General features: G+C 34.0%; 6 protein-coding genes and 1 pseudogene across 8 annotated transcripts; 4 read left to right on the top strand and 3 right to left on the bottom strand.

Annotated features, from left to right (window-relative positions):
• Window positions 1-261: 261 nt before the first annotated feature.
• LOC120133818 (receptor-like protein 9a) lies at window positions 262-1,232 on the top strand. Its single transcript, XM_039150335.1, has 2 exons — window positions 262-525; window positions 768-1,232. The coding sequence occupies exons 1-2, from the start codon at window positions 262-264 to the stop codon at window positions 1,230-1,232; spliced, it is 729 nt and encodes a 242-aa protein (XP_039006266.1).
• Window positions 1,233-2,224: 992 nt separating this feature from the next.
• On the bottom strand, window positions 2,225-5,265 carry LOC120134032 (serine carboxypeptidase-like 34). Its single transcript, XM_039150510.1, has 10 exons — window positions 4,915-5,265; window positions 4,158-4,265; window positions 3,936-4,031; window positions 3,758-3,850; window positions 3,578-3,666; window positions 3,206-3,499; window positions 2,984-3,120; window positions 2,814-2,906; window positions 2,632-2,740; window positions 2,225-2,520 (listed from the first exon to the last, which is right to left on the bottom strand). Exons 1-10 carry the CDS (start codon window positions 5,228-5,230, stop codon window positions 2,371-2,373), a joined length of 1,485 nt encoding a protein of 494 aa, XP_039006441.1. The 5' UTR covers window positions 5,231-5,265; the 3' UTR covers window positions 2,225-2,370.
• Window positions 5,266-6,392: 1,127 nt separating this feature from the next.
• On the bottom strand, window positions 6,393-8,209 carry LOC120134034. 2 transcript variants are annotated; one of them, XM_039150512.1, is made up of 4 exons: window positions 8,070-8,209; window positions 7,804-7,899; window positions 7,443-7,699; window positions 6,393-6,647 (listed from the first exon to the last, which is right to left on the bottom strand). In XM_039150512.1, exons 2-4 carry the CDS (start codon window positions 7,812-7,814, stop codon window positions 6,619-6,621), a joined length of 297 nt encoding a protein of 98 aa, XP_039006443.1. In that variant the 5' UTR covers window positions 7,815-7,899; window positions 8,070-8,209; the 3' UTR covers window positions 6,393-6,618. The 2 variants fall into 2 exon arrangements, with proteins under 2 accessions (XP_039006443.1, XP_039006442.1); XM_039150511.1 differs by having other exon boundaries at window positions 6,393-6,642; window positions 8,070-8,189.
• Window positions 8,210-14,646: 6,437 nt separating this feature from the next.
• LOC120134650 (cytochrome P450 86B1-like) lies at window positions 14,647-16,651 on the top strand. Its single transcript, XM_039151088.1, has 2 exons — window positions 14,647-16,021; window positions 16,192-16,651. Exons 1-2 carry the CDS (start codon window positions 14,771-14,773, stop codon window positions 16,585-16,587), a joined length of 1,647 nt encoding a protein of 548 aa, XP_039007019.1. The 5' UTR covers window positions 14,647-14,770; the 3' UTR covers window positions 16,588-16,651.
• A 238-nt stretch (window positions 16,652-16,889) lies between these two features.
• Window positions 16,890-19,030, bottom strand: LOC120134651 (uncharacterized protein YpgQ). Of its 2 annotated transcripts, none has more exons than XM_039151089.1 (7): window positions 18,778-19,030; window positions 18,459-18,489; window positions 18,349-18,367; window positions 18,116-18,213; window positions 17,782-17,880; window positions 17,275-17,486; window positions 16,890-17,218 (listed from the first exon to the last, which is right to left on the bottom strand). In XM_039151089.1, exons 1-7 carry the CDS (start codon window positions 18,940-18,942, stop codon window positions 17,117-17,119), a joined length of 726 nt encoding a protein of 241 aa, XP_039007020.1. In that variant the 5' UTR covers window positions 18,943-19,030; the 3' UTR covers window positions 16,890-17,116. The 2 variants fall into 2 exon arrangements, with proteins under 2 accessions (XP_039007020.1, XP_039007022.1); XM_039151091.1 differs by having other exon boundaries at window positions 16,890-17,168; window positions 17,314-17,486; window positions 18,778-19,027.
• A 1,905-nt stretch (window positions 19,031-20,935) lies between these two features.
• Window positions 20,936-22,047, top strand: LOC120134585 (annotated as a pseudogene).
• Window positions 22,048-22,636: 589 nt separating this feature from the next.
• Window positions 22,637-23,636, top strand: LOC120133817 (ATP-dependent Clp protease proteolytic subunit 2, mitochondrial-like). Its single transcript, XM_039150334.1, is given in 3 exon segments — window positions 22,637-23,052; window positions 23,270-23,340; window positions 23,343-23,636. Coding segments are annotated over 3 exon segments (666 nt in total). The 5' UTR covers window positions 22,637-22,751.
• Window positions 23,637-24,433: the final 797 nt, after the last annotated feature.

The following is a 24,433-nucleotide window of genomic DNA, read 5'->3' as shown; positions in this document are numbered from 1 at the left end:
TATAGTAATTTTTAATTTTAATACCAAATATTAAAAACTTTTCAATATTTCGTTAGATTCAGCAGTCCGTTCCTTACTACTGGGAAGTATTTCTATTTTTCCTGTTGATTTTGTGGAAAAACTCGAAAACACCACAAGGAATTTATCATATTTCCTTTTCTCGTTTGACCACATAAATCATTCAGCTTCAGAGCAAATTTATCATATTTCAATAAAGATGACTCAATATTCATTGATGAATTAAAAAGAGAGAAGCTTGTGATGGAGATTACCAGTTTCTACCGATGGTTTTTAGTTTTGCTTCTTTATTGTGATTGCCAAGGCTGCTTAGAAGTTGAAAGAGCTACTCTTCTACAAATCAAAGATTCCATGACCAGTCTCCAGGAGCCTGCTTTCTCAAACTGGTACGAAGAAGAATGTTGCGAGTGGGAGGGAATCGAATGCGGTCCTACTCGTACTCATATCCATAATATGCATCTTCTTTCACTACTGGAGGGATCTAAGCGATGGCGAGTTTCAACCTTGGTACCCAAACGTTACCTTGTTTGTTCGAGGAGTTGAATGAACTTGAACCGCCGGGAATCATATAAGAGGTTTCCTTTCACTTCATGATAAACATTCTTCTAAAACCTCCATTTAGATCTCTACTTTGTGTGTTGGTTTTCTTTTTTCCTGCAGTTCTATTTATGATGATTTTAAAATGATAGCTGAATAATCTGTTCAAGTCATCAAATAGTTTCTAATGATTTGATGACAAAACTCCGCAGCATTCAGAGAACTGGAGTACCTTCAAAGGTTGGATCCCCATAACAATTTGCAACAGAGAACTGAATGCTGAAAAATCTACTTGGCTGCTCCACTGTATCACTTCAGAATTATGGCTTGGAGGCAATAACTTGACTGGTCCTTTCCCCTGGAGATTTCAAAACGTTAGCTCAAGGCTTACTGTTCTTGATATTTCTAACAATTTCTTGCATGGGACGTTACCCAGAGATATTGACTTCAATCTTCCACATCTGCGCCATTTAGATCTTTCCAATGATAGCTTCAATGGCAGCCTCCCTCCATTCTTAGGAGACCAACTTCAGATGCTGGACTTATCAGACAATCAGTTCCAAGGAGAAATTCCCCATACCATGGTAAGTAATATGAGTTCTCTACTATATCTGAGGCTATCCGGGAACCATTTGACAGGAGATTTGTTTCCCAAAACTCAAGCTTTCCTGAAATAAGATTGGCTTTATCTCGACAGAAACCAGTTTTCAGGAACTGTCGAAGAGCATGGAGTTGGAACTTTGTTGACATTCAGAATTCAGGCGAGCTTTCATCGTACTTGCCCGTCCTCCCCAAGTTAAAGTCTCTAGTCCTCGGAGGGAACCGCTCTATAGGGCAAATACCACGGTAACTTTGCCAAATGAGGCATTTGCATGTTTTAGATCTTTCTAGAAACAGTCTTTCTGGTGAGATTCCTGACTGTGTTGATAACGTTACTTCTTGGACTTGGATGGATAATTCTCACGGTTTCCTTCTTGAGACTGACTACTTGAATAGTATTGAAATCTTCAACAAATTAAGGTGTTCTGACTTATTATCGGTTGCCTCCATATCTTAGGGGAATAGATGTCTCTTCGAATAAACTAACAGGTCGAATTCCAAACCAAATGACCCGTCTGAAGATGATTCATTTCCTTAACATGTCGAGCAACCTTCTCACATGTCAAATACCTTCATTCTTGGAAAACTTGACAGATCTACAGAGCCTAGATATTTCACACAACAATCTCTTCGGTGCAATACCACCTGAGTTAACTGGTCTTACATTTCTCGCGGTTTTTGCGTATCATTCAACAATCTATCAGGCATGATATCATTGAATCACCAATTCGAAACATTTTCAAATGACTGTTATTTAGGCAATCCTGGCCTTTGCGGTATTCCACTTTCGAACAAATGCAATGACAATGCAAAGACGCCACCAGGTTACGGTGGTGCAAAAAGGTCAGATACTAGTTATGTACTTTGCTGTTTTGGCACGTCTTTTAGTATCACTTTTTTGTTTGGAATAGAATCAAACCACAGGTTTAATGAAAAGGAATCGAACATTACGGTGGACTATATATACACACACATATGTTATGCAATTAGTCACTTTTATCATGCATTTGATCATAGCATTATTCATTCTACGATGTGATTTCAAATTATGTCATGGATGAAACAATGCTGTACAAGTTTCATGCCATTTGCCAAGTAGATCTTGACTGATGCCGCAGCTAATATTGTTTGTTAACTACAAAAAAGCTGATTAAAAAAGTTTCTTCTAATCCATCTGGCTCGAAAACAACCAACAGAAATGCATTCAATAACGGCCTAAAATGGTTTCGATGACAGTTTCTTGTTGGTCAGGAAGTGTTTAACTAGCTGAAGTGCCTGCCTTGGTTTAAAACTTGGAACTTCATGACCAGCTCCTCTAATGGTAACAAACATTAGCCCATCATACTCAATCGTCCACCCACCGACCTGTGACATTTAAAAGAATGCAATCGAAAACCCAAATTTAATCCGATTCATTTATGCAGTTACTTCGAGGTTAGCAGCTCTCAAGGGTACTTAAAAACGATGAAAGCTAACCTGTTTGTTGTTGGTGTACCATGGTGTCCAGTCTTCATTTATCTTTAATCCAAGCTTTTTGAGGGTTAATCTAGTTGCAGTAACAGGAATCCTCCCATCAGTATCTCCACTGCAAACATGGAAAGAAGAAAAATGATAAACCAAAGAAAAAAAATTTACAGTATTGTTGGTAAAAAGTTTACCTGTAAACCCATATGTGAATGCCTCCAGCTATAAGCTTTCTAATTGTAGGAAGCATAGATGCTGGTGAATCCCTCCAAATTGAGATTGCATCACTGTACACACAAAAAATAACCCTAAAATTTTATGTATTTGTCCTATGGTTGTCAAATTAAAGTTAATTTGATAATACCTGCAATGAGTCCATGGATAGGACATATTGGTAACATTGGCATGAAGTGCTTTTTGAACATCAGGTCGGTTGAAGTAACTCTCTGTGTAGAATGGTGCACAAGGGTCGTATCCTGCTGATCTCCTATGCCATCCATCCTGTAGGAACCTCATTCGGTATGAATCGGGGGACATATTAGAAGAAATTGTTAATCGGGATTCGATTTGAATCTTTCGAACTTACAAATTTGGACAGTATCTGAGGAGCGATGCCTTGAATCACACGGCGTTGTCTGCTACTACTACTGCTGGAGTTGCTAACACAACTAGGAGAGTACAAGCTGTACATGTCGATGATTTTGTATACATCAAAATAAGCATTGAGGGCTCTGTTGCAACCTACAGATGCCATTTTCCTGCGGAAGTCGCATTTGGTTTTGATATTGCGGTAAACTCGATCGGAGATCACTGCATGATCCCATGCATACTCTATCATACCATTTTGATCCGTTTCATCGTCCAGCAACGCATTCCCAATCTGCATTGATACGTACCCTTATCCAATACGCATCCGAGATAATGACAGAAAAGAATGTTACTGCAATTAAACTCTTACCATAAATCCCTTGAGATTAATGTAATCTGACTTGGGAACATGCTCGTTGATGTCGAAAATGAGCTCGGCTAGCTGTGGAACATAGTGCCCTGAAAATTTCATTAAAAACCGCATTAACATGGAAACTGAAGAATCAAAAAATCAAAACTGGAAAAAGAGGAGAAACATTGTCATTCATACCAGCATAACTTTCTCCAGAAATGTAGAAATCATGGGACTTGAACTGAGGGAATCTTCTGAACCAGTTGACGAGAAACACATAGGAATCCTTGGCTACATCATTAAAAAAACAGGGAATAATCAGAAAATGAGATTTCTGTTTAGAAATTTTGTTGCATTAAAAGGGGTTCTTTTTTACCTGTAATTTCATCACCAAGTTCATCGATATCTCTGCTGGTGTTAGTATAAGAAAACCCAACACCAACCGGAGATTCAACAAACAGTAAGTTGGCAGCTGGATGAGAAAACAAAGCAAAAAAAGAACATAAATTAGTACCAAACCCCATCAAATAACATGAAACAACACTCAAATTACTCAGTCAATGAAAGAAATAACACACACAAACACACACATACATACCTTTGTTCCAGCTATGAGGGTTGAGCTTCAGCGTTTGTTGATCTTTCTTAGGGAAGAAAGGCCCCAGTTCTTCTGCTTCTCCATAACCAATTGATGAACATCCAGGACCTGCAATTTTAATTAACTTAAGCCTCGGTAAAAATGAACCGACTGTGGAAAGATCAAAGGAGTTTATTTATACAACCTTACACATTTAATGTAAATGCATTACTATAAATAGTAACTTGATTAATCTTAACACATGTCTTTAGACAACTTTTTAATCATAATTTATTATATACTGCTAATTTTATGCTTTACAGGTAACTACGTACCAAAATTTATATCCACATAACTTTGAAAACATATTTCTAATAAAAATAATATGATGTCATACGCATGAATGATGAGATTTTGTTTATAGAAAAATAGCAAAAGATGACAATTTTTACTAATGTGAAGATAACCAAAAATGAGAGATATTTCACATATTATCATATAGTCATGGTGTAAGTGAAGGAAAGTTATGGGCTAGGCATGGCCGAGTCCGTAGAGACTTGAAAAGGAGAGGTGTTCAATCATAAATGTAAAAAAGAAAGAAAAAAAATCAACCTGTCCCTTCTGATAGTATATTTTTCTCACTAATCATCAAATTACGTCAAATTAAAGGGACTAAATCGTGATTTTGATATTATAGAGGGACCGAATGCATAATCTAACCATTAATAAAAGACAAAAAGAAAAAGAAATTTCATGGGATTTTGGAGTTTAGTATTACCTCCATTGAGCCATAGTAGAAGAGGATGACTTTCGGGTTTGGTCGTAGCTTCGAAAAACCAATAGAACAGTGCTGTTCTATGTTTCTCATTCACTGTAACATACCCAGCATAATGCTTGAAACCCACCGGAGGCTGACCCGGAAGCTCGACAACTCGGTCGGCTTCTTGTCGACCCGAAACATCGGCACTCACCCTCGGCTCATCACCGTCATGCCAAAATCCTCCATTGCCCACACTTACTCTAGCTAAAGCCTGGCTTACACTAAGCAAAAGTAAAAGCAAACTCAAAGAAACAGCTGAGTTAACGGAAGCCATTGTTGCTAGTTTCGTCTGCAGGAAATACGAACACATTTTGTCGTTGCCGCGTGGTGTTAATCTATATAGAGGGAGAGTTGTGGATATTGCAACGGCATACACGAATCATAAGTAATGATCAGTCAAAGATTTTTAAGGAATAATCCTACTTTGATTTTCTTTTTCCTGTTTTGAGGGGGTGAAGTGTGTAAGTTCTAACCAAATATTTGTTGCTTAAGACGGAAATCTTGGAGAGTTATGGAAAATGTCTAAATGGATGGCCATCCCCAGTTTTCTTTTTGTGTGTTTTGGTCACTTGCTTTGGTTTCAAACTCAAATGATATGTCCGCACTGCTTACTATTCCAAAAACTAGTGTTTAATGTAATCTCCTGATTCATATTTTCAAAGTATTATGATTAGAGGATGGACATCTTAGACAAATCTGATAGGTTTTGATTTAATCTTATTGTATTACTTCTTAAAAAACTTTGAATATGGATCAAATTGAATTTTTTAAACTATAAGGTTACACCATATTCAAATTTAAGGTAAAAATAATCTATCCAAGATTAATAATATGATTGACTTTTATATTTTTAAAGATAATTGTTACAGTTTAAATTTGATTCGATCTTACCTTTTAATTATCCTTAATTATAGTTGTAGTAAGCTGCATGTTTAATGCCCGACCCTTAGGTCGGGTGCTCTAACCGAATAAAACTGCAACCAAACCAATTTAATTATTTGCTTTCCCTAAGGGTGAGTGTTTGACCGAGTTGAGTCAAAAAATTTTAAATTATTATAGTTGACGAGTCATATTTTATAACTCAAATTTTATTTGAATTTTTTTAGTCGAGTTGTTGGAGTTTATGCTTAAATTTGATTGTAAATATTTATAATATTATAGTATTATTTGATTTTAAATTAAACGATTTTCTATAATAATATACAATACATATATGTTTCTTCACAAGTGATATACATATATCATTCTAAATTGAGGCACTCGACTCAAACTTGAAATTAATTCATTAATTATTTAAAATTCCAACTTATTTGAATTACTATTCAAGTTATTCGAGTTCTATTTTATAACTCAATTCAAATTTAAAAATTTTCTGAGTTAATTTTTTCAAACCGAATCGAGTAAACAATATTAATTTTCCTAATGAAATTTTGCTATCCTCTCTAAAAAAAACACTTGATTGATTATTTGATTATCCGGGAATGTATCTGTAATAAGCTGGGGAATATATAACACCAGGGTATATGGCAATTACAGCACCAACATTAGCTTCACCATTCAGAAATAGTCCTTGTCCAGCTTCACTGTGGGGTATCTGAGATGGTTTGACATCAAGAGTGTAGCCAATAGAATCCTTCAACCTCTGCTAGAGTTCAGCATGTTTTAATGGCCGTGTCTTAGGAACAGCTGCACTGATAATTTTTCAATAGTTAGAACTGCAAAGGCCATATCCGTGAGAGAGCCTTCCTTTAATATCTACTATTATTAGTACGAACTGGGAACTAGAGAGCAAAGGCATATAGATCAAAGTTCAATAACAGATCAAAAGATTCAAGTGCCCTATGCCATTTACCTCGGCTATTACTGGTACAAAATAGAAACTAGAGCCGAGCATGTATATGATCAAAGTCAAACAACGTATCTAAAGGTTCATATTAGGAATACTTGCTGCTATTCATTTTTTGTACAGATCTACGACAAATTTAGAAGCGATAAAAAGCTTCCATTAAACCTTTTTATTATTATTTCTTATTAACATATACACTAGCAATTATCTTTTCATAATAGTTATGAGAAGATTGATGTTCAACATTTATTTTGCACCTATCACAATTTTGAAAACAAGCAAAAAACCCTTAACCATTAGTAACAGAGAGGAAAAAAATTGGTTCGAATATGAGCATCAGCTCCTATATCATACCTCAGTGAAGCTCGCCTAGTTAAAAAAAAAGCATAGCAACACAGTGAAGATCTAAAAATTATTATCATTTTAAGTTCCAAAACCAAAATCATCACATTATAGTTGCAATGCAATACAATGTAGGGCAAAACAAACTACTATACTGAGTGCTGACAGTGAAATGCTCAATTTCCTTGCAAAAAAGCTTTGGGAATAAAAATTTAGAGATGCCAAACATCCCATAGATGATATATAAAGCGCAATCCTTGACGATACCGTGAAAAACATAAACTAGAAATATACTCACCGGGATGGTTAATAGTTGGGGAATTCTTTCCAACAGCCAAACTAAGACCGCTTCGGGAAGGAGTAGCTTTCGATTGCGATTCTTGTGGCTCATTGATATTGATAAGAATTTCATCCATGGCAGTGCAAAACCTTTTAATTTGATTATGAATATTTTCTTGCACTTGCTTCTGTTGGTCATCAAAAGAGGCTTTAATTGCCATGTCAATGATCTGATCTGCATCAGCCTCATCCGCATTCTTCCCCAAACTATTGTAACTGAACAATGCACAAGCAACAATTTCAAGCAATCAAACTACTGAACCAAAAACAATGATAACGAATGAGGGAAAAAAGGGTATGGGTATTGAAGATAAACCAACCTTGTATACATAAAAAGGCGATTGATGTCAGCTTCAAATTGGAGTCTCCTTGGGTCCCTAGAAAAGCTGGGGGCTTTTTGCAAAAGTTCTCACAGCCTGGAATATCAATAGGAAACAAACATTTATTCTATTCATAAAATGAACTCGGCTAAACTCCAAATCTGATTCATTATTATCCAGTTTCACAAATGAACTGACATAAATTCGATGTTTATGTTACTTGAGTTCCTAAATGAAACAACGGTGGAGAGATAAAGGATACTTACGTCTTGGAATTTGTTGAGAAAAGAAGCCATTGAGGAAGCAGCTGCCGACAAAATTTGCTCAGTTTGGGTATACGCTGTTTTACTATTAGAGATGCGATGGAAGAGGAAAGTGGAGAAGGGGGAGTCCCTTTTTACCGGTTTTGGGACCATTTGGTTTGGTTTGGATTGGATTCAGAGTAATTGGGGTTTAATGGATAATAGGGTTTAATTTAGATTCCCATTCCATGGCTTTTCAGGCTTCAGCTCTACTAGTAAGGGATTGGGTTTGAATTACAAGGCTACCTATATTTGTTTGAGAAATTAATCAGAAAATGAGCCCAAATTTAATAACCCAAACAACAAAAGATATAACGTCAACAAATACCCTTATGTTTGATTAAATAATCATTTTAACTCCTTTTTTTGGAGTATTTTGACCACCAACATTTTATTTTAAGACAATAAGACCCTAATGTTTGCCTATATTTTAGTCAATTTTAGGCAACTTCGATATTGAAAGTTTAGTATCAAAATCGAGACAATTTTAGACAACTTCGAGACTTAATTTAGTACTAATACTCACGGGGAGTATCGATACCCTAAAAGTTGGTATCGATACTCAAGGCATGCTATTAATATTGAGGGTTATAAGTGGATTTCGAGGATATTTTTGTATTGATGCTCAAAGAGAGTATCGATACCTAAGTACATGTATCAATATCATTAGTGATGATTGATTTGTGAACTTTAAGATATTGAATACAACTCAAGAGTGATAAGTCTAATAGCAAGTGGGGACAATTAATAAGCTAAAAAGTGAAAAATTAATAGTGAGAAGAAAATAATAGGAACTTGATGATATGTGATTGATAAACAAACTTTACAATTAATGGCATTTGAGCAGTAATGTGAATAAGTAATGGTGTGTGACTGAACATTTAACTTTAAAATGAGAGTTTGATTGGTAATGTGATGATTGATAATATGTGCGGTATGCATAAAAATATTTTGAGCAAAAATTTCATAAGATTTATACAGGAAAACGATAAAAATACCTGAGTTACTTATGTATGATGATCGTCTATGAATGTGTTTGATGGATTATTCGGATATCTTAAGAGTTGTGTCGAGACACTGAAAGTATACCAACGAATGTTAATCTAACGTTCTTATGACCTAGACTCATCTGTATACTCTATAAGAGTAAGCTAGTAGGGTGTATGTTCTTAAAGCATATGTGATCTAGGTCTCATTTGAGGTACTTAGCTATGAGGGGCATTGGATATACATTCCTAATACGAGTGGCACGAGTCTCATCCAAAGTACCTATTATAGACTAGAGGGGTGTGAGTCCCTTAATGCACGTGTAACCATGGACTATACAATGATGCTTGTTTGTGTGTCGTGGATTGGTGTTTGAGCTTCGTGACCCAAACCTTATCCTTGATTGTTATATCGTGATTGTGAATATGCATTGAATGTACATTATTGATTCTCTAACTATACTTTCTGGTATATTTATGTTATGAATGCATGTAGTATAATAGAGTTATTGTGTGACACTGAGCTTGTTAGTTCAACATTCGAAATGTGTTTTAGTTCACAGGTTATAGGTTTTGTGAAGCGCGATGGGACAATGATATTATCAAAGGAGTCTCAGTGGGAATACTAGAGTGTAGTGATGACGATTTAATAGGCATATAGAAGTTATAGTTTATAGCTGGGTCAAGTTGTAATATTTTATTTATGTATTTATGTATTGGGTTTCTAAACAAGAGTTCCACTTTTATAAAAGGTTATGTTTTCCATACATTGTTTAATTATTTTAAAAGTGAAGTATATTGTTTTAAATAAAAATAGTTAATCATTTCAATAATTTTATATGATACTTATGGTGTTATATTACTCATTCCATTAAACATGTTTTTATATCCATGATACTTTTATTTGTTGAATGTTATAAAGTTATATGAAATTTACATATTAATAAGTTATTATTATTATTAAATGGTATGTACAATGATAAGATATTTTAGACTATAAAGGAATAACCTAAATTCAAATCAGAAAACAACATTATTGAAAGGCTAGCCATGAACTTCAAACATAATAGTTAGTGCCAAATTAATATTATTTTTGATTTTATGTTACGTCATATGTTAATTTTTTATATTTATTTGTATCATACTTTAATCTAAATGTAGTGAGTGTCATGAGTAATTATATTTTGTCGGTTGGTCAAGTTGCTCATATTTATTCTCTTATATTTCTTTAGGTTATGGATTATAGATTAATTAGGAACACTTTCTTTCCTTCTGCTAGCATTTCCATTATGAGTAAGATTAAAATTAGATTTAAAATTTATCAAGAAAATATAGTGAGCGTCATACTCTAGTTAATATTGAAAAGCATTTAATAAATTAATGGATTTTTAAAAATAATTAGAATGTATTTATATGTGCTTTATTATAAAATTACATTATTTTTAAAATAAACAGGAAGTCCAAATGTTCAAATGTGAATTGTGTTTTAAATGAAATGGAAATGGTCACGTGTTCCTTCCTTTACGAAATTGTTTTGCCAATCACTATTAGGTATAGATCATTTCTTACATTTCCTTCACTTACGCTTCATTTGCCTTTTTGTTTCAGAGTTTTTCTTTTCTTTTCTTTTAATGAAATCAAACCAAGTTTTTTAATGGGCAAACAAAGTCCCATGTGCTTCAGCCTAACTCCATTCCATTTATTAAAGGATTAGTAACCAATTTAAATTGAAAAATTAGTAAGAATTAAATATATTTTAAATATCGAGAATTCATCATTTGACATCGGTGGTTAAAGAAAATTTCGTTCTTTCTTGAGATGCTAGGTTTGAACAGTTACATTTGTAAGGTATGTGTGTGTTATTAAAGGTTAAGAAAGATTATGAACATATATTATCTTGTAATTACTCCAGACTACTTTGCAACGAATTGGTAAATGATTTCGTTAGTTAGTAACGTAGGGCAAGGGAGGATTGAACTTTGAAATGAATTTGGCTAAAATAATATAGTTACGGGTACATAATGAATTTAGGAAGGGTAGGGATACAATTGCACCTCTTAAAAGTTTCAAATCTTTTACTTTAGATATATTTTTCTATATTTTCAATTGATAATCAAATTTGGTACCTCTAAAATTTCATAATTTAACACTTTTTAAATTTATAATATAATTTTTAAAATTCGCATATATGATATAAAAAGGTTGCGCCTATCCATGTGTACCAATCTGATCGTATTGTAAGAGTTGTACTAATCACTTACTTGTATTGAGAATAAAGAATCCCATCTTTTATTCACCTATGCACGTCCACCTAACGTGTGCATTGCTTGTGTACCTACCTACGACATACATCATCACGGCGTAATAATTTGGCACAAAATGTAAAAGAATCGGTAAAAGTATCGTCGAGGTCCTTCTTAATTTTGATAATAAGCAAATTGAACCCTCTCAAAATAAATGAAGTAATTTAGTTTCTGCCAAATTCGAAACCAAGCAACTGGGAACAATAGAAGACGATGTTCGCTTTTTCATCTACTTTTGATTAGTATTATTATATATTTAGTCATCAATATTTTATGCATTGGTTCATTTGGTCTTGATTTAAAAAAGTAATAAATTTAATTCTTAATATTTACATATTTTATCAATTTGATTTTGGTTATTAAAAATTATATAAAAAAATATGTATATATATTTTAAAAATATAAAAAAATCAAAAAAAGAAATAAGAAAAGTCTACGTTAAAAAACATTTAAGTTAGAATTTGAGTTAGATAATATTGTGCTAAAATTTTAGGTTGGAGTTTGAATAAGAATAACAACATTTATAAAAACTATGTAATGAAAATAGATTTAATTGTCAATTATGAAATTGATTTTACATTGGAGTTTGAATTAAATGACATTGTATTAAAATAAAAAGTAAATATCTTTCAAAACTTTTTGAAGTTTAATATATATATATATACTAAAATTTTAAATATCTATATTCATTTTCATTTTCATATAATATTTCATAATTTGAACAAAATAGATAGAATATGTAAATTTGAGTGTTTAATTTATTAATTTTTTTAGAATCAAATGAAAGAGTGTATAAATATAGAGGGCTAAATTTAAAATACACCAATAAAATGGATAAAGTAAATATCATCGTCTATTGTCTTCTATTACGTACTTTCAAAATTGATAGGGACTCAATTTCATCGTTTATTTAAGAGAGTACAATTTGTTCATTATTGAAATTTAGAGGGACCTCAAGGGTCTTTTTACCTATAAGAATTGGTAATCGTTTGAAACCCAAGAAAAAAAACATTAAAAAAATGACCTTAAAAATTGGTTAAACCTACCAAAATAAAAGTCTTCTTATAAAGGTAAAGATTAAGTTAACGGATCATCCATCTCTAGGCAAACAAATTTTATTCACCATAATTTTCACTCCTAGGCCCTTGAATTATTTTATTATTTTTAGGGAAAAAATTAACAATAATTTAATATTAATCATATAATGAGTAAGCACATTTAGTCGATTGGTTAAGTTGTTTATTCTTATTTCCTCATATTCCTTAGGTTATGAGATTTAGACTCACTAGGAAAATCTTCATTCTTTTCTCTAGAGTTCCCTCATTCCCCTTACCTCTAGATATGATTAAGACTATATTTAAAATTTATTAAAAAAAATATTAATCATATAATTTATGGTAAATTATTCGTTTAATACTTAAATTATCATTTTTTTGATACTGATACAATATATATCAAATATATATAAAATATATTTTGTGAAACAAAAGTGATACTTTGAGTGCTAAATGTGTAGTTTATTCTATAATTTAGGGTAAACTATGTAAATAATCCCTTTTGTTTAGGGTCTGTTCAACTTTGATCACCAATTTAAAATTAAAGATAAATGGTCCTTCACATTATTAGTCTGTCTGGTTTAAGTCTCTATGCTATTAATTTTTGTTAATCCCTTTTGTTTAAGTCTCTAACATGTTTGAGGGATTAAAATTGAACGGGAGTTAACGGTCGAGAGACTAAATTCAAATGGATCGATAATATTAGGGACTAAAATCGAATGGATTGATAATGTTAGGGACCATTTCCCCTTAATTTTTAAATTAGTGACCAAAGTTGGTTAGATTGAAAACATAGGGGACTATTCACATAGTTTACCCTATAATTTATTGGTGAAAGAAAAAGAGAAGAGTGACGTTAGAGAGTGGAGTTTTGGTATAAAAACATTATCTCCAAAAATGGAATGAATTAATGAATTGAAGTTGGTGAAGGAGCTTACCCGAATCAACAATTCTCATATTCAACCAAATTAGCTGAGCTAAGTAATCAAACTATGCTCGGGTTGTTACCAAGTGGCATGATTAATACTTTGCCAAGTAAGCATACCAGATTATCAGTGCCACATAAATCATTTATTCTATATCTATAGACTATAATCAACTTATAAATAAAGAAAACAAACCTATCAAACGTTGAGTAATAAAAAAGAAATTTTTTTTTAAGATTTTGAATTCAAATGACTATATTTATAGGGTGTGTGTTCCAAATTACAGTAAATGTGTTGAATTTTAAGTTATTTTTAAATTTTCAAACCATTTAAGTAATTTTTTCTGATTATTTAGGTTATTAAACATGTTTAAAGCATCAAATGTAAAAAATATTAATTTTCAATTAACTGGATTCTTTAAATATTTTAATAAACAGATCCTTAATTTGAGAATTATATTGAAATAATTTGAGATTTAAGACCATTAAAAGTAGTACGAGGATATATTGGGGAATTAACCCAAAAAGAAAAACATGTGAAGGTTGTTCAACTAAGGTTATCGGACAGCACCCTCTTCTTGTACACCAAAACTGGAACTCTATTTTTAGGAACTTCCTTTCACACCCAACTCATTAGTCATTGCCAAATATTCCCACAAACGAGGGAAATATTCCAGGAGGGACAGCCCACAATTTTATTAAGGGTAAATTAATTATTTAGTACCTACGAAGATAGAGTTAGAATTAAATATTGTGAATGATAAGGTATCTAAGTCAAAATAATAAGAATTTATTACTAATTTAATCTAACAAATTAGAGGAGCCAAAAGTCTTATTTTACTGAAATTTAAACTGATAAGGACCTAAAGTGATATTAGACGAAAAACTTTGGGATGGACAAGAGCCCATCCCACTCTCTATATACATCTATTCATGCGATTTTGTTTTTGTCATCTAACTTTTTTTGAATCACATCTAATGTTATCTTTATGTTTTACTTTGGTCACATATCATTAAAAAATAAGTAGAACAGATAACGTGGTGATTTTTTTAATGATAATAAGTCAATATAACTATTAATTTTTTAATGACGGTGAACAAAATAGAACCAAATATAATATTAAATATGATCTTAAGAAAATAATTAGACGACGAAAACAAAACTGAAATAATGACCGAATAAGTAGTTTACCCTTTTATTAAACATCTCATAGTTCATGCCCGGCTACCCGCCCGCAAAGGCAAAGCGCACTTATAAAGACAAACATTTAGCTCACCAAATCAAACCAATTGGACCAAAACATGCACGTCAAGAAACACATGCCTTATAACACACTAATTCCCTTGCAAAATTAGATACTAGTCCTTGTTTCATTTTTCCTATCATCCAAAATACATGATGATCAACCCTAGTAGCAATCTAACTTCCTCCGGCCACGGTGGTAATCTCGTCGGAAACATTGTTTCCCGGCGGCTGTTTTTCTTACAGGACCTTCAGATTTTGGAGATTATCCTTGCTTTTCTTGTCTTCATTGCTATACATTCCTTGAGGCAGAAACGGCATTATGGTGTCCCTGTGTGGCCATTTCTAGGCATGCTGCCGTCGTTGGTGGCTGGTCTCCAGTCCAACCTTTACGAGTGGATTACCGACGTGCTTTGCCGGCAGAACGGAACTTTCATGTTTAGAGGTCCATGGTTTAGCAGCCTTAATTGCGTGGTGACCGCCGATCCTAGGAACCTCGAGCATCTTCTCAAGACCAAGTTCTCTGTTTACCCCAAAGGACCCTTTTTTCGTGACAACATGTGTGATCTCCTCGGCGGTGGGATATTCAGTGCCGACAATGAAACCTGGAAACGGCAGAGAAAGACGGCGAGCATCGAGTTCCACTCGGCTTTGTTCCGGCAATTGACGACTGAGTCATTGCTGGAGCTCGTTCACGCTCGGCTCTTGCCTGTCTTAGAAAATGCGATGAACAAATCAATCTCCATTGATCTTCAAGATGTCCTATTGAGATTAACATTCGATAATGTTTGCATGATAGCCTTTGGGGTCGACCCTGGGTGCTTGAGCCCCGGATTGCCAGATATAACATTCGCCAAAGCCTTCGAGGACGCTACCGAGGCGACCCTGCTCCGTTTCATTATGCCGAAATGGGTATGGAAAACCATGAGGTACCTTGACCTGGGAACGGAAAAGAAGCTGAAAATATCGATCAACAGAGTCGACGAATTCGCCGAAAAGGTTATCGAAACAAGGAAAAAAGAACTGTCCTTACAAACCAACACACAGAAGCAAAGATCAGATTTGTTAACCGTATTTATGAGGTCGAAAGATGAGCAAGGGAAGCCATTTTCAGACAAGTTCCTACGAGATATTTGTGTGAACTTTATACTTGCCGGAAGAGACACCTCTTCAGTGGCATTGAGCTGGTTTTTCTGGTTGCTGGGAAAGAACCCAAGGGCGGAAGAAAAAATTCTTGAAGAGATATGCAGAATCATTAATGAAAGGGAAGAGATGAAAAATGGCGATGAACTGAAAATATCGTTGATATTCAAACCAGAGGAGATAAAGAAGATGGATTATTTACAAGCTGCATTATCAGAGGCTCTTAGGTTGTATCCTTCGGTACCTGTAGATCACAAGGAGGTAATTTACATTTTATTTCAATATTTTTTCAATTATCATCTTTGTTTATTTGTTATTTAATTAAGCTTAACTAGTGTACATGATCGATTGTTGTTGGTTTCTTGTCCTTGGGGGCAAAAATGAAATTAGAAATTTGTTCACCAAACACTTCATTTTTACGTACATTTCAGGCTGTTGAAGACGACGTATTTCCAGATGGAACACTGCTAAAGAAAGGATCGAATGTGGTCTATGCAATCTACGCAATGGGAAGAATGGAAGCGATATGGGGAAAAGACTGCAGGGAATATAAACCAGAGAGATGGCTAAGAGACGGCAGGTATATGAGCGAGTCGGCTTACAAGTTCACCGCCTTCAACGGCGGTCCTCGCCTCTGTTTAGGCAAAGATTTTGCTTATTATCAGATGAAGTTCACCGCCGCCTCGACCATATGCCGTTACCATGTGAAGGTGGTGGAAGATCATCCTATTGCACCAAAGCTTTCCTTGACCATGTATATGAAGCATGGCCTGAAGGTGAACCTCATCAAGCGCCTTGAAACAGAGCTTTTAAGTTACCTAAAGTGAAGATATGTGCTTCAATACCTTGAATATGCCTTCTATTAATGAATATGTTTCCTCATTTTCTTCTTTTATATTGATGGTATTGAACCCTATAAAAAAATTGTATCTTGTTGAGTTGCCTTTAGTTTAGGGTGGTACAATAATAGATTTATTTATTATTGTTGTTGAATTGCTTATTTATTCGAAAAACTAATGATCAATGTAAGTATTTATATGCTATGTCTCGAGACTTGAGATGCATGTTGCCTATATATATATACATGTCAACATTATATGAACACTGTTGAAATAAACTAATTCAATGATTCACCAAACCAGCTTCAATCTTAATGCAGGCATAGATCACGATTAACACAATCTTAATCCAGGTATAGATCACAATTCGACATGATTTAAACGTAGAAAATAAAGAAATAGTTCACGGGAAGTAACTGAGCCACCGACCTGTTTATTATGATACATCATGCCAATGTAGGAACTCACACAATCAAAGTCATTCAGGCCTTCCCATCCCACTCCTCGTAAAACTCTTTTAGGAATTCCTCCATGAACTTATGCCTTTTCTCGGCCCTTCTTTGCCCTGCCTGAAATTTCCACGGTTACCAAACTCAATAGCGCAATAGACACTAATAATACTTGTGATATACACATATTTGGAATACATAAAGTAAAATCATGCACCCCAATTATGGTTACAGCTATATGGAATTGAATTGCACATAGGAGTACCTTAGTTTTCATCAAATCCTTCAACTTAAGAAGCTTCTCGTGGAAATGATTCACGGTAGTCTGCTCCTCTTTCTTCATGTATTGTTCCTTGGATAAGTCAGATCGTGGCAGGATGGTAGGATCGTGGAGTACTCTGTTTCTGTTCCCACCGAAAGTAAAGCAGCGAGCAATTCCTAAATCAAAGAACTTCAGTTCAGATCAAGACATCTAGGTATTTTTTGCATGTTGAGCAAAGTGCATAAAAAGGTATGGATATCTTTATGTAATTCAAAGCAAGCATATTAGTAAGTAAAGCATGCTGCGTCATATATCAAGGCAAAAGAAATGCAAGTTGATTTCTCAAGTGAGCCAAGAATGCGCCATGTAACTATCTCAAGTTTGAGTTTATAACATCGGTAAGGGATCATGGATGGAAGAATTTCCTTCGGAAGCTAACAAAGAAACCGAAAATTAAGGTGAAACATATACCTATGGCACCGATTGCATCAAGACGATCAGCATCTTGTACAACCCCGAATTCAGGTGGAAATTCCTGGTTTCCTCCTCCTGCAAGTTCGTCTTTAAAACCTGAAAAAAACCCAGAAGTGTGTCGTACTTGTATTTAAATATAAATCAAGGAGTACATAGAAAAGGGTAATTAGAACACTCATGACGAGTCACATGAGGAAGCCTACTTGATATTCGATCATCGAATATCACCGAAGAATAAGATGCTTTAGTGACCAAGATACTAGGATTATATCAATATGCATGAAAGCAGAAATGGGACAATATTGGCCTACAAAATAATACTCAAACTCACCCAATCCCTCTATGATGCTTAATATCTTTATCTTTTTGCTCTCAGCTATGCCCTCTTCCTCAAGAAAATTCTCAACAAGCTTCTCCTCAGATGGATCCCTTTATGCCAATGCAGGAAGTCACACATTCAGAGCAAAAAATGAAATGGAAAACTCTCTAGGGTAGGTTTGGGAAACACAAAATCATCTCTTTTGACAAAAGCCAGATATTTCAACAAAAACTAGAAATACAAACCTCAAGTATTTGTAATCACCTGCAGCAGAGCCAAAACAAAACCAACATTTATAAGTGACTACCAAATTTGGAATCAAAAACGGTTTTAGGAAATAGAGATAGAAGAGGACCTATATCGTGAAGAAGTGCAGCTAGCTCCACCTGACATGCAAAACCAAAGGCAAAAGAGAAGGTTTGAAGGGAAGACTTAATAGTTAATAGTACTATAAAAAGTTAAACATAAAAACTTTCTAAGTAGAAGATCAAACAATTACAATAGTGACAAAAAAGAGAGAACAAAAATCCCCCAATCAATCGTTCAGTTTCGGTAGCCCTGGCAAGCCGGAAGTAAAGGATCAATTTATATAAAAAGAGACCTAAAGTTGAAGACTTGAACTGATTCTTGAAGTACCCACACACAAGAAGAGGGAGATTTATGTAATGATTTACGATTTCCATGGAGTCGGGGTTGGAGGAGAGGCCTTCCTCTCGTGCGAGGGAAAGGGCAAGGTCTCTGACCCTCCACACGTGCAAGGCATCATGGGAGGCATCGTTCCCTTTCATTGATGTCTCTACCAGCTGCTCCGCCCTTTTCACGGTGTCTCTGCTGGCCATTGCGTTGCGGCGATATCCCAGATAGCCTCCACCTGCACAAGGAAATGGACTCAACTCGAGTAACGATGGATGACCAAACTAAAAAGAAAAGCTTGGATATGGTGCACATTCTTCTTTGTATGTGATTGTGGGCTAAGGCCTTGCCCCCTTCATTGAACGCTGCGTATTAATAGTAAAAAATGTGCTGGCTGGGCATGCGCTGTGAAAATGAACAAAGAAACAAAATTAAATCAATGGTTTCATTCACATGTAGTTTATGTTTCAAATACTAGAATTAGGACATGACAAGTTTGCAACTGATTCATGCACTCCAATTCAACTAGTCAAAGTTTACAATTGATTCATGCACCAGAATTGCTCGGAACAAGTAGCGCCCCAAGGCTAGATGTATAAAATGAACATCACGTCCGATAAATTATATATCAATTATTCGTATAACATTTGTTTATATTCATTTATTTAAGTTAAATATACCAGTTTGAATAATTTTTTTATATTCATTTAATAAACGAATAAACATGAATAAAAGTATGTTCGGTTCATTTATGTTCACGAACAAACTCATTTGAAACTTAGTTTAAAGACTTGCTTAGAAGCTCATTTACTTGGTTCTTTTTTTTTTTACATTTTAAATATTGGTAAATGTGGGGATTAAATTGAACACATGGTGAACTTTAAAGTTTAAATGTGAAACCTAATGAGCTTAAGGACTAATGGCATAATTTCATTATTTTTTGAACATATAAACAAATATGTTTGCAAACTCTTGACGAACATGTTTGCGAACTCCTAACGAACATGCTGACAAATATATAAGTGAACATGTTGACAAACATTGAAAAAATATATTCGTGAATGCTAAACGAATTGAACACTTTCAAAAATAAACAAACGAATACAAACACGTTAAAAAAAAATAAACAAACACAAACACTTTCGAAAATAAATAAATGAACACGAATACAATCTTATTAGTCCAAGTCCAATTCATTTATAACTCAAATTACTTTTATGGTTTAGAATTTAAAATTTAAGTTTGATATTTTAGAGGATTCAATATTTTAGGTTTAGAATTTAAGATTAAAATAAATATATTATATACCATATATTTTTAGAAAAGTATAAGGTAAAGTACACAAATGATCACCGATTTTAAAGTAATTCTTTGTTGAGTCTATGACTATTAAAGTTACAAAATAGTCCCTTGACTGTAGGGTACTGTTTTATTGAGTCCCTCGACTATTAAAAGTTAAAAATAGTCACCCGACTATTCATATGTTCCAATATCGCCATTTTTTCTTAAAAAAATAACAATCGTCTAAAGTGAACGTTAACTTGTTGATTGAGATTTGATAAAATCTAATCCTAGAACCGTTTGAGTTGTATTTTTAGACGTTAATTTATTGACATCCAACTCAGACGGGCGTCAATTTTTAACGGAAAATGGCGAGTTTGAAACATATGAATAGTTGTAGACCTTTTGTAACTTTTAATAGTCGATTAACTTAACAAAATAGTACTCTATAATCGGGGGACAATTTACGTACTTTACCCATATATTCGTTTAAGCCCAAAACCTAGCCCTAAATGGGATCCATTTAAAAACCCTAGATAGGTTATATTGTTACATTGGCTGTTTCCTAGTTCACAATCCACTCCGAAACAAGGCACACAGCTCAGCTGCTACCATGGTATTCTTTCTTTTTCTTTTCTTTGTTTGGTTTTCATTAATCTTTTGAGCATGTTTTGGATCTGATATGTTTCTCCCTTACATTTTTTTAATGGAATAAATTTTAATCTAATGGTCATTATTGTATAAGAGCATTTGGGTGGTAGGATGTCGAGTTTGGGTTTTCTTTTTCTTCTGTTTTCCCATTTTTCAGAATTCTATGTTGAATTTAATTCGTCTATATGTCTTTTGTGCAATATGTTCCAACTATTAAATTGGACTACTTAAATTTGTATTTGCATATGATGCATAAATTCAAGAGATTTCCAGTAAAGATGAAGACTATTCTATTCTGATGAATTAATTTTAACTTTACTATGGATGAATCTGAAAGTGGGGCATGTGTCGATGAAATTAGCCTATGGTTGATGTCAGAAATCCCGGTGTTAAACAAACTTTGATGAGATTGCAAATGGTAAACATTGTAGTGGCAGAGCCATTCGTCAATGAAGTCTAATCTAGGTTTTCATTGTGGAAATGGTTGCTAAATTTACCACTCTTTTCTCTGTTGAGCTTAGTTGTGAATCTGTATCGCAGGTGAACTCACCCAAGACAAAGAAGACTTATTGCAAGAGCAAGGAGGAAGCACACTTTGCACAAGGTTACACAGTACAAGAAGGGTAAGGATAGTTTGACTGCTCAAGGAAAGTGGCGTTATGATCACAAAAAATCAGGTTATGGTGGTCAGACCAATCCAGTGTTCCACAAGAAGGTAAAATTTCAATTCACTTATCTTTTATCCCTTGAATGGATGCTAGATGCATATCGAAAAATCAATAATCTTATGCTGCATGTTCTGCTGCTAGGTTATAAGAAATTGTTTAGTTATCCATTTTTGTCAAAGGCCTAGCCTTCGAATGTATGTTAGATATACATTGAAAAGATCAATAATCTTATACTGCATGTTCTGATACTAGGTTGTAAGGGATATTTGGTCAACCATTTTGTCAATTCGATTATTTCCGTTTCCTCTGAACAGGCAAAGACCACCAAGAAGATTGTGCTAAGGCTTCAGTGCCAGGGATGTAAGCAGGTTTCACAGCATCCAATCAAGGTTGGTGCAGTGAAAACCCCTTAGCTGTTTTATTTTTGTTTCCCTTAGACATGCTGTTTAAGGAGCTAACTTTCGGTTGTTTTCTGATATCGTGGTTTTTGCAGAGGTGCAAGCACTTTAAGATTGGTGGAGACAAGAAGGGGAAAGGAACATCTCTTTTCTAAATGTGATGTTATTCACATGTCAAATGTTATGTTATGGGTTTTACGTAGAATTTTGTCAACTTCTCTTTTAGTTCTCGAATGTTGTTTCCAGAGGATTTTGTGTTCTTTAAGGTTTATTAATGTCATTGGTTAAATGCTCATTGTTAGCAGTTGTTTCATTAGTTCTTATGTTGAAACTTGATTCGACTATAAAAAAGATTGAGATAATTAACTGAATCAATTATTGAAATTATTATTTATATAGTAAACACATTTTTATTTTAGTTTTTATTATAAAAATGACGTGTATAGAAATTACATGAACATTTTTTAATTTATTTCAAATAATTACTATTTGGTATCCATTGGGTAATTATATAATGCGTGGATAAATTGGCTAAATTATAGTAAGCTTTTGAATATAACTAATTGTTTTCATTAAAAATATGTAAATTAATCTATTAAGTTTATATTTTTGTTTCATACCATTCAAATTAACTTCAAAAAGTTTATTTTAAAAGTAGATATCTAAAATATATGGGTTAATAGCAGGAATGGCTTCTGTATTTTATCATTTTTTTCAATGTGGTGTTTGTATATTTTTTTTACCCATGCAATATGACTATTTACTTTATTTTGATAAAAACGTTATTTTTAATACTAAAATGAAAAATGTGATATAATTTAGCTACTTATTGTTTAATTAAACCAAAAAGAGATGAATAAGAGAGACGCCCTTGAAGTATAGTCGAGAAAGAACGATCCAATTCGAGTCTCACTAACAAAAGCTGAGAAAAGAAGTTTCTTGTAATACTAACCTCGTCTGTCCAATATCTCCATCCAATTTCAAAACCCTAACCCAGGTGTCGCCGCTCAGGCAGCCATGAGGGCCCTTATTTCTAGCGCCAAACGCCTCATATCTTCCACTACAATGGCCTCCCTATCTCCTTCCATCCACCGGAACTACAGCCTAATACCAATGGTGATCGAGCACTCCTCCCGCGGCGAGAGAGCTTATGACATATTCTCTCGTCTCCTCAAGGAAAGGATCGTCTGCATAAATGGAACCATCGACGATGATACTGCCCACGTCGTCGTAGCCCAGCTACTCTTCCTTGAATCCGAAAACCCCTCCAAACCCATCAACATGTACCTCAACTCTCCTGGCGGCCATGTCACCGCAGGTACTTTGCTTTCTTCCCTAAATTCCTAATTCTCTGATTTCTCTCAATAATCTTATCGATCTTATATTGGTCTAATTATGACTTTAGTCCCTGGAATTTGGAGCTATTAATACCGTTTTTAAAGTGGACAAGGGAATAAATTTAGATTAAGGGAGTTTTGAGTTTCAGCATAGTAGTAGAGGGATTAAATGAATTAAACTTATTGTTTTGAATGCAGGCCTTGCAATTTATGATACGATGCAGTACATAAAGTCTCCGATCAACACAATCTGTTTGGGGCAAGCTGCATCGCATCCATGGCTTCTCTCCTTTTAGCAGCGGGTGCCAAGGGCGAAAGGCGGTCCCTCCCCAATGCCACCATCATGATCCATCAGCCTTCTGGCGGGTACAGCGGGCAGGCTAAAGATCTGACCATCCACACCAAGCAGATCGTTCGTGTTTGGGATGCATTGAACGCCTTGTATTCCAAACACACGGGGCAATCGGTCGATGTGATACAGAAGAATATGGATAGGGATTGTTTTATGACACCAGAAGAAGCTAAAGGGTTTGGATTAATTGATGAAGTTATTGATCGAATTTAGGGTAACCATGGTTCCTCATGGAAATCCTATATTTCAGGTTCGAATACGCAACACCATCCGACGTTCTGAAAAACAATTACTATGGATGTAATTAACAGTGATTAATTTTACAAGCATTAAAAAAGTAAAGTTCAGGAGTTGGAAGAAGAAACAAAATTAATACTGAAAAAAAGATATAATACCCTGATGCGGTGGAATCATCTGACAAGCTAGGTGACGTGGATGCCGCCCGGGTAAAGGGATCTGGAGTGTCTTAAGAGCAAACATTTGAAGGTCTGTAACAAGACCATTCATCTTTTTTATATCACATACCTGATATAAGGGATTTAAATAACATTTACGGTCGTGTTTATCGAGATTGCATAAATAATAAATGTCATTGCCGTCATTGCGGGTGTCGTGATCGTGAATTATTTTAAATTTCGTATAATTTACCCTAAAACATAATAATTATAAGGAATCATTTTTAATAACTTGTTGAAAGTTTTTTAAGTGAAAATTATATATATATATATATATAGTTTAACTAAATAGAAGACTTTAAAAATCCAGTAATAGAATAAGATAATTAATTAATGATAACATTGTGAATACATTATTATTTAAATGACTGAAATTGAGATTAAATAAAAATTTATATTCTAAATTAATGATTAAATTATAAATTCTAAAAAATAGTAGGATGACAAATTAATATATTCCTTTAAAAAATAAAATTGTGAAATAAGAATGTGAGTAGATTATGCTTTAAGCCCAATAAAGCTTAAAATATTTTAATCCTAAACTCCTCCCAACCA

Source organism: Hibiscus syriacus, unplaced genomic scaffold (genome assembly GCF_006381635.1).
Source record: "Hibiscus syriacus cultivar Baekdansim isolate YM2019G1 unplaced genomic scaffold, ASM638163v2 tig00110597_pilon, whole genome shotgun sequence".
Lineage (NCBI taxonomy): Eukaryota > Viridiplantae > Streptophyta > Magnoliopsida > Malvales > Malvaceae > Hibiscus > Hibiscus syriacus.
This window is presented reverse-complemented; position numbering and strand designations above follow the sequence as displayed.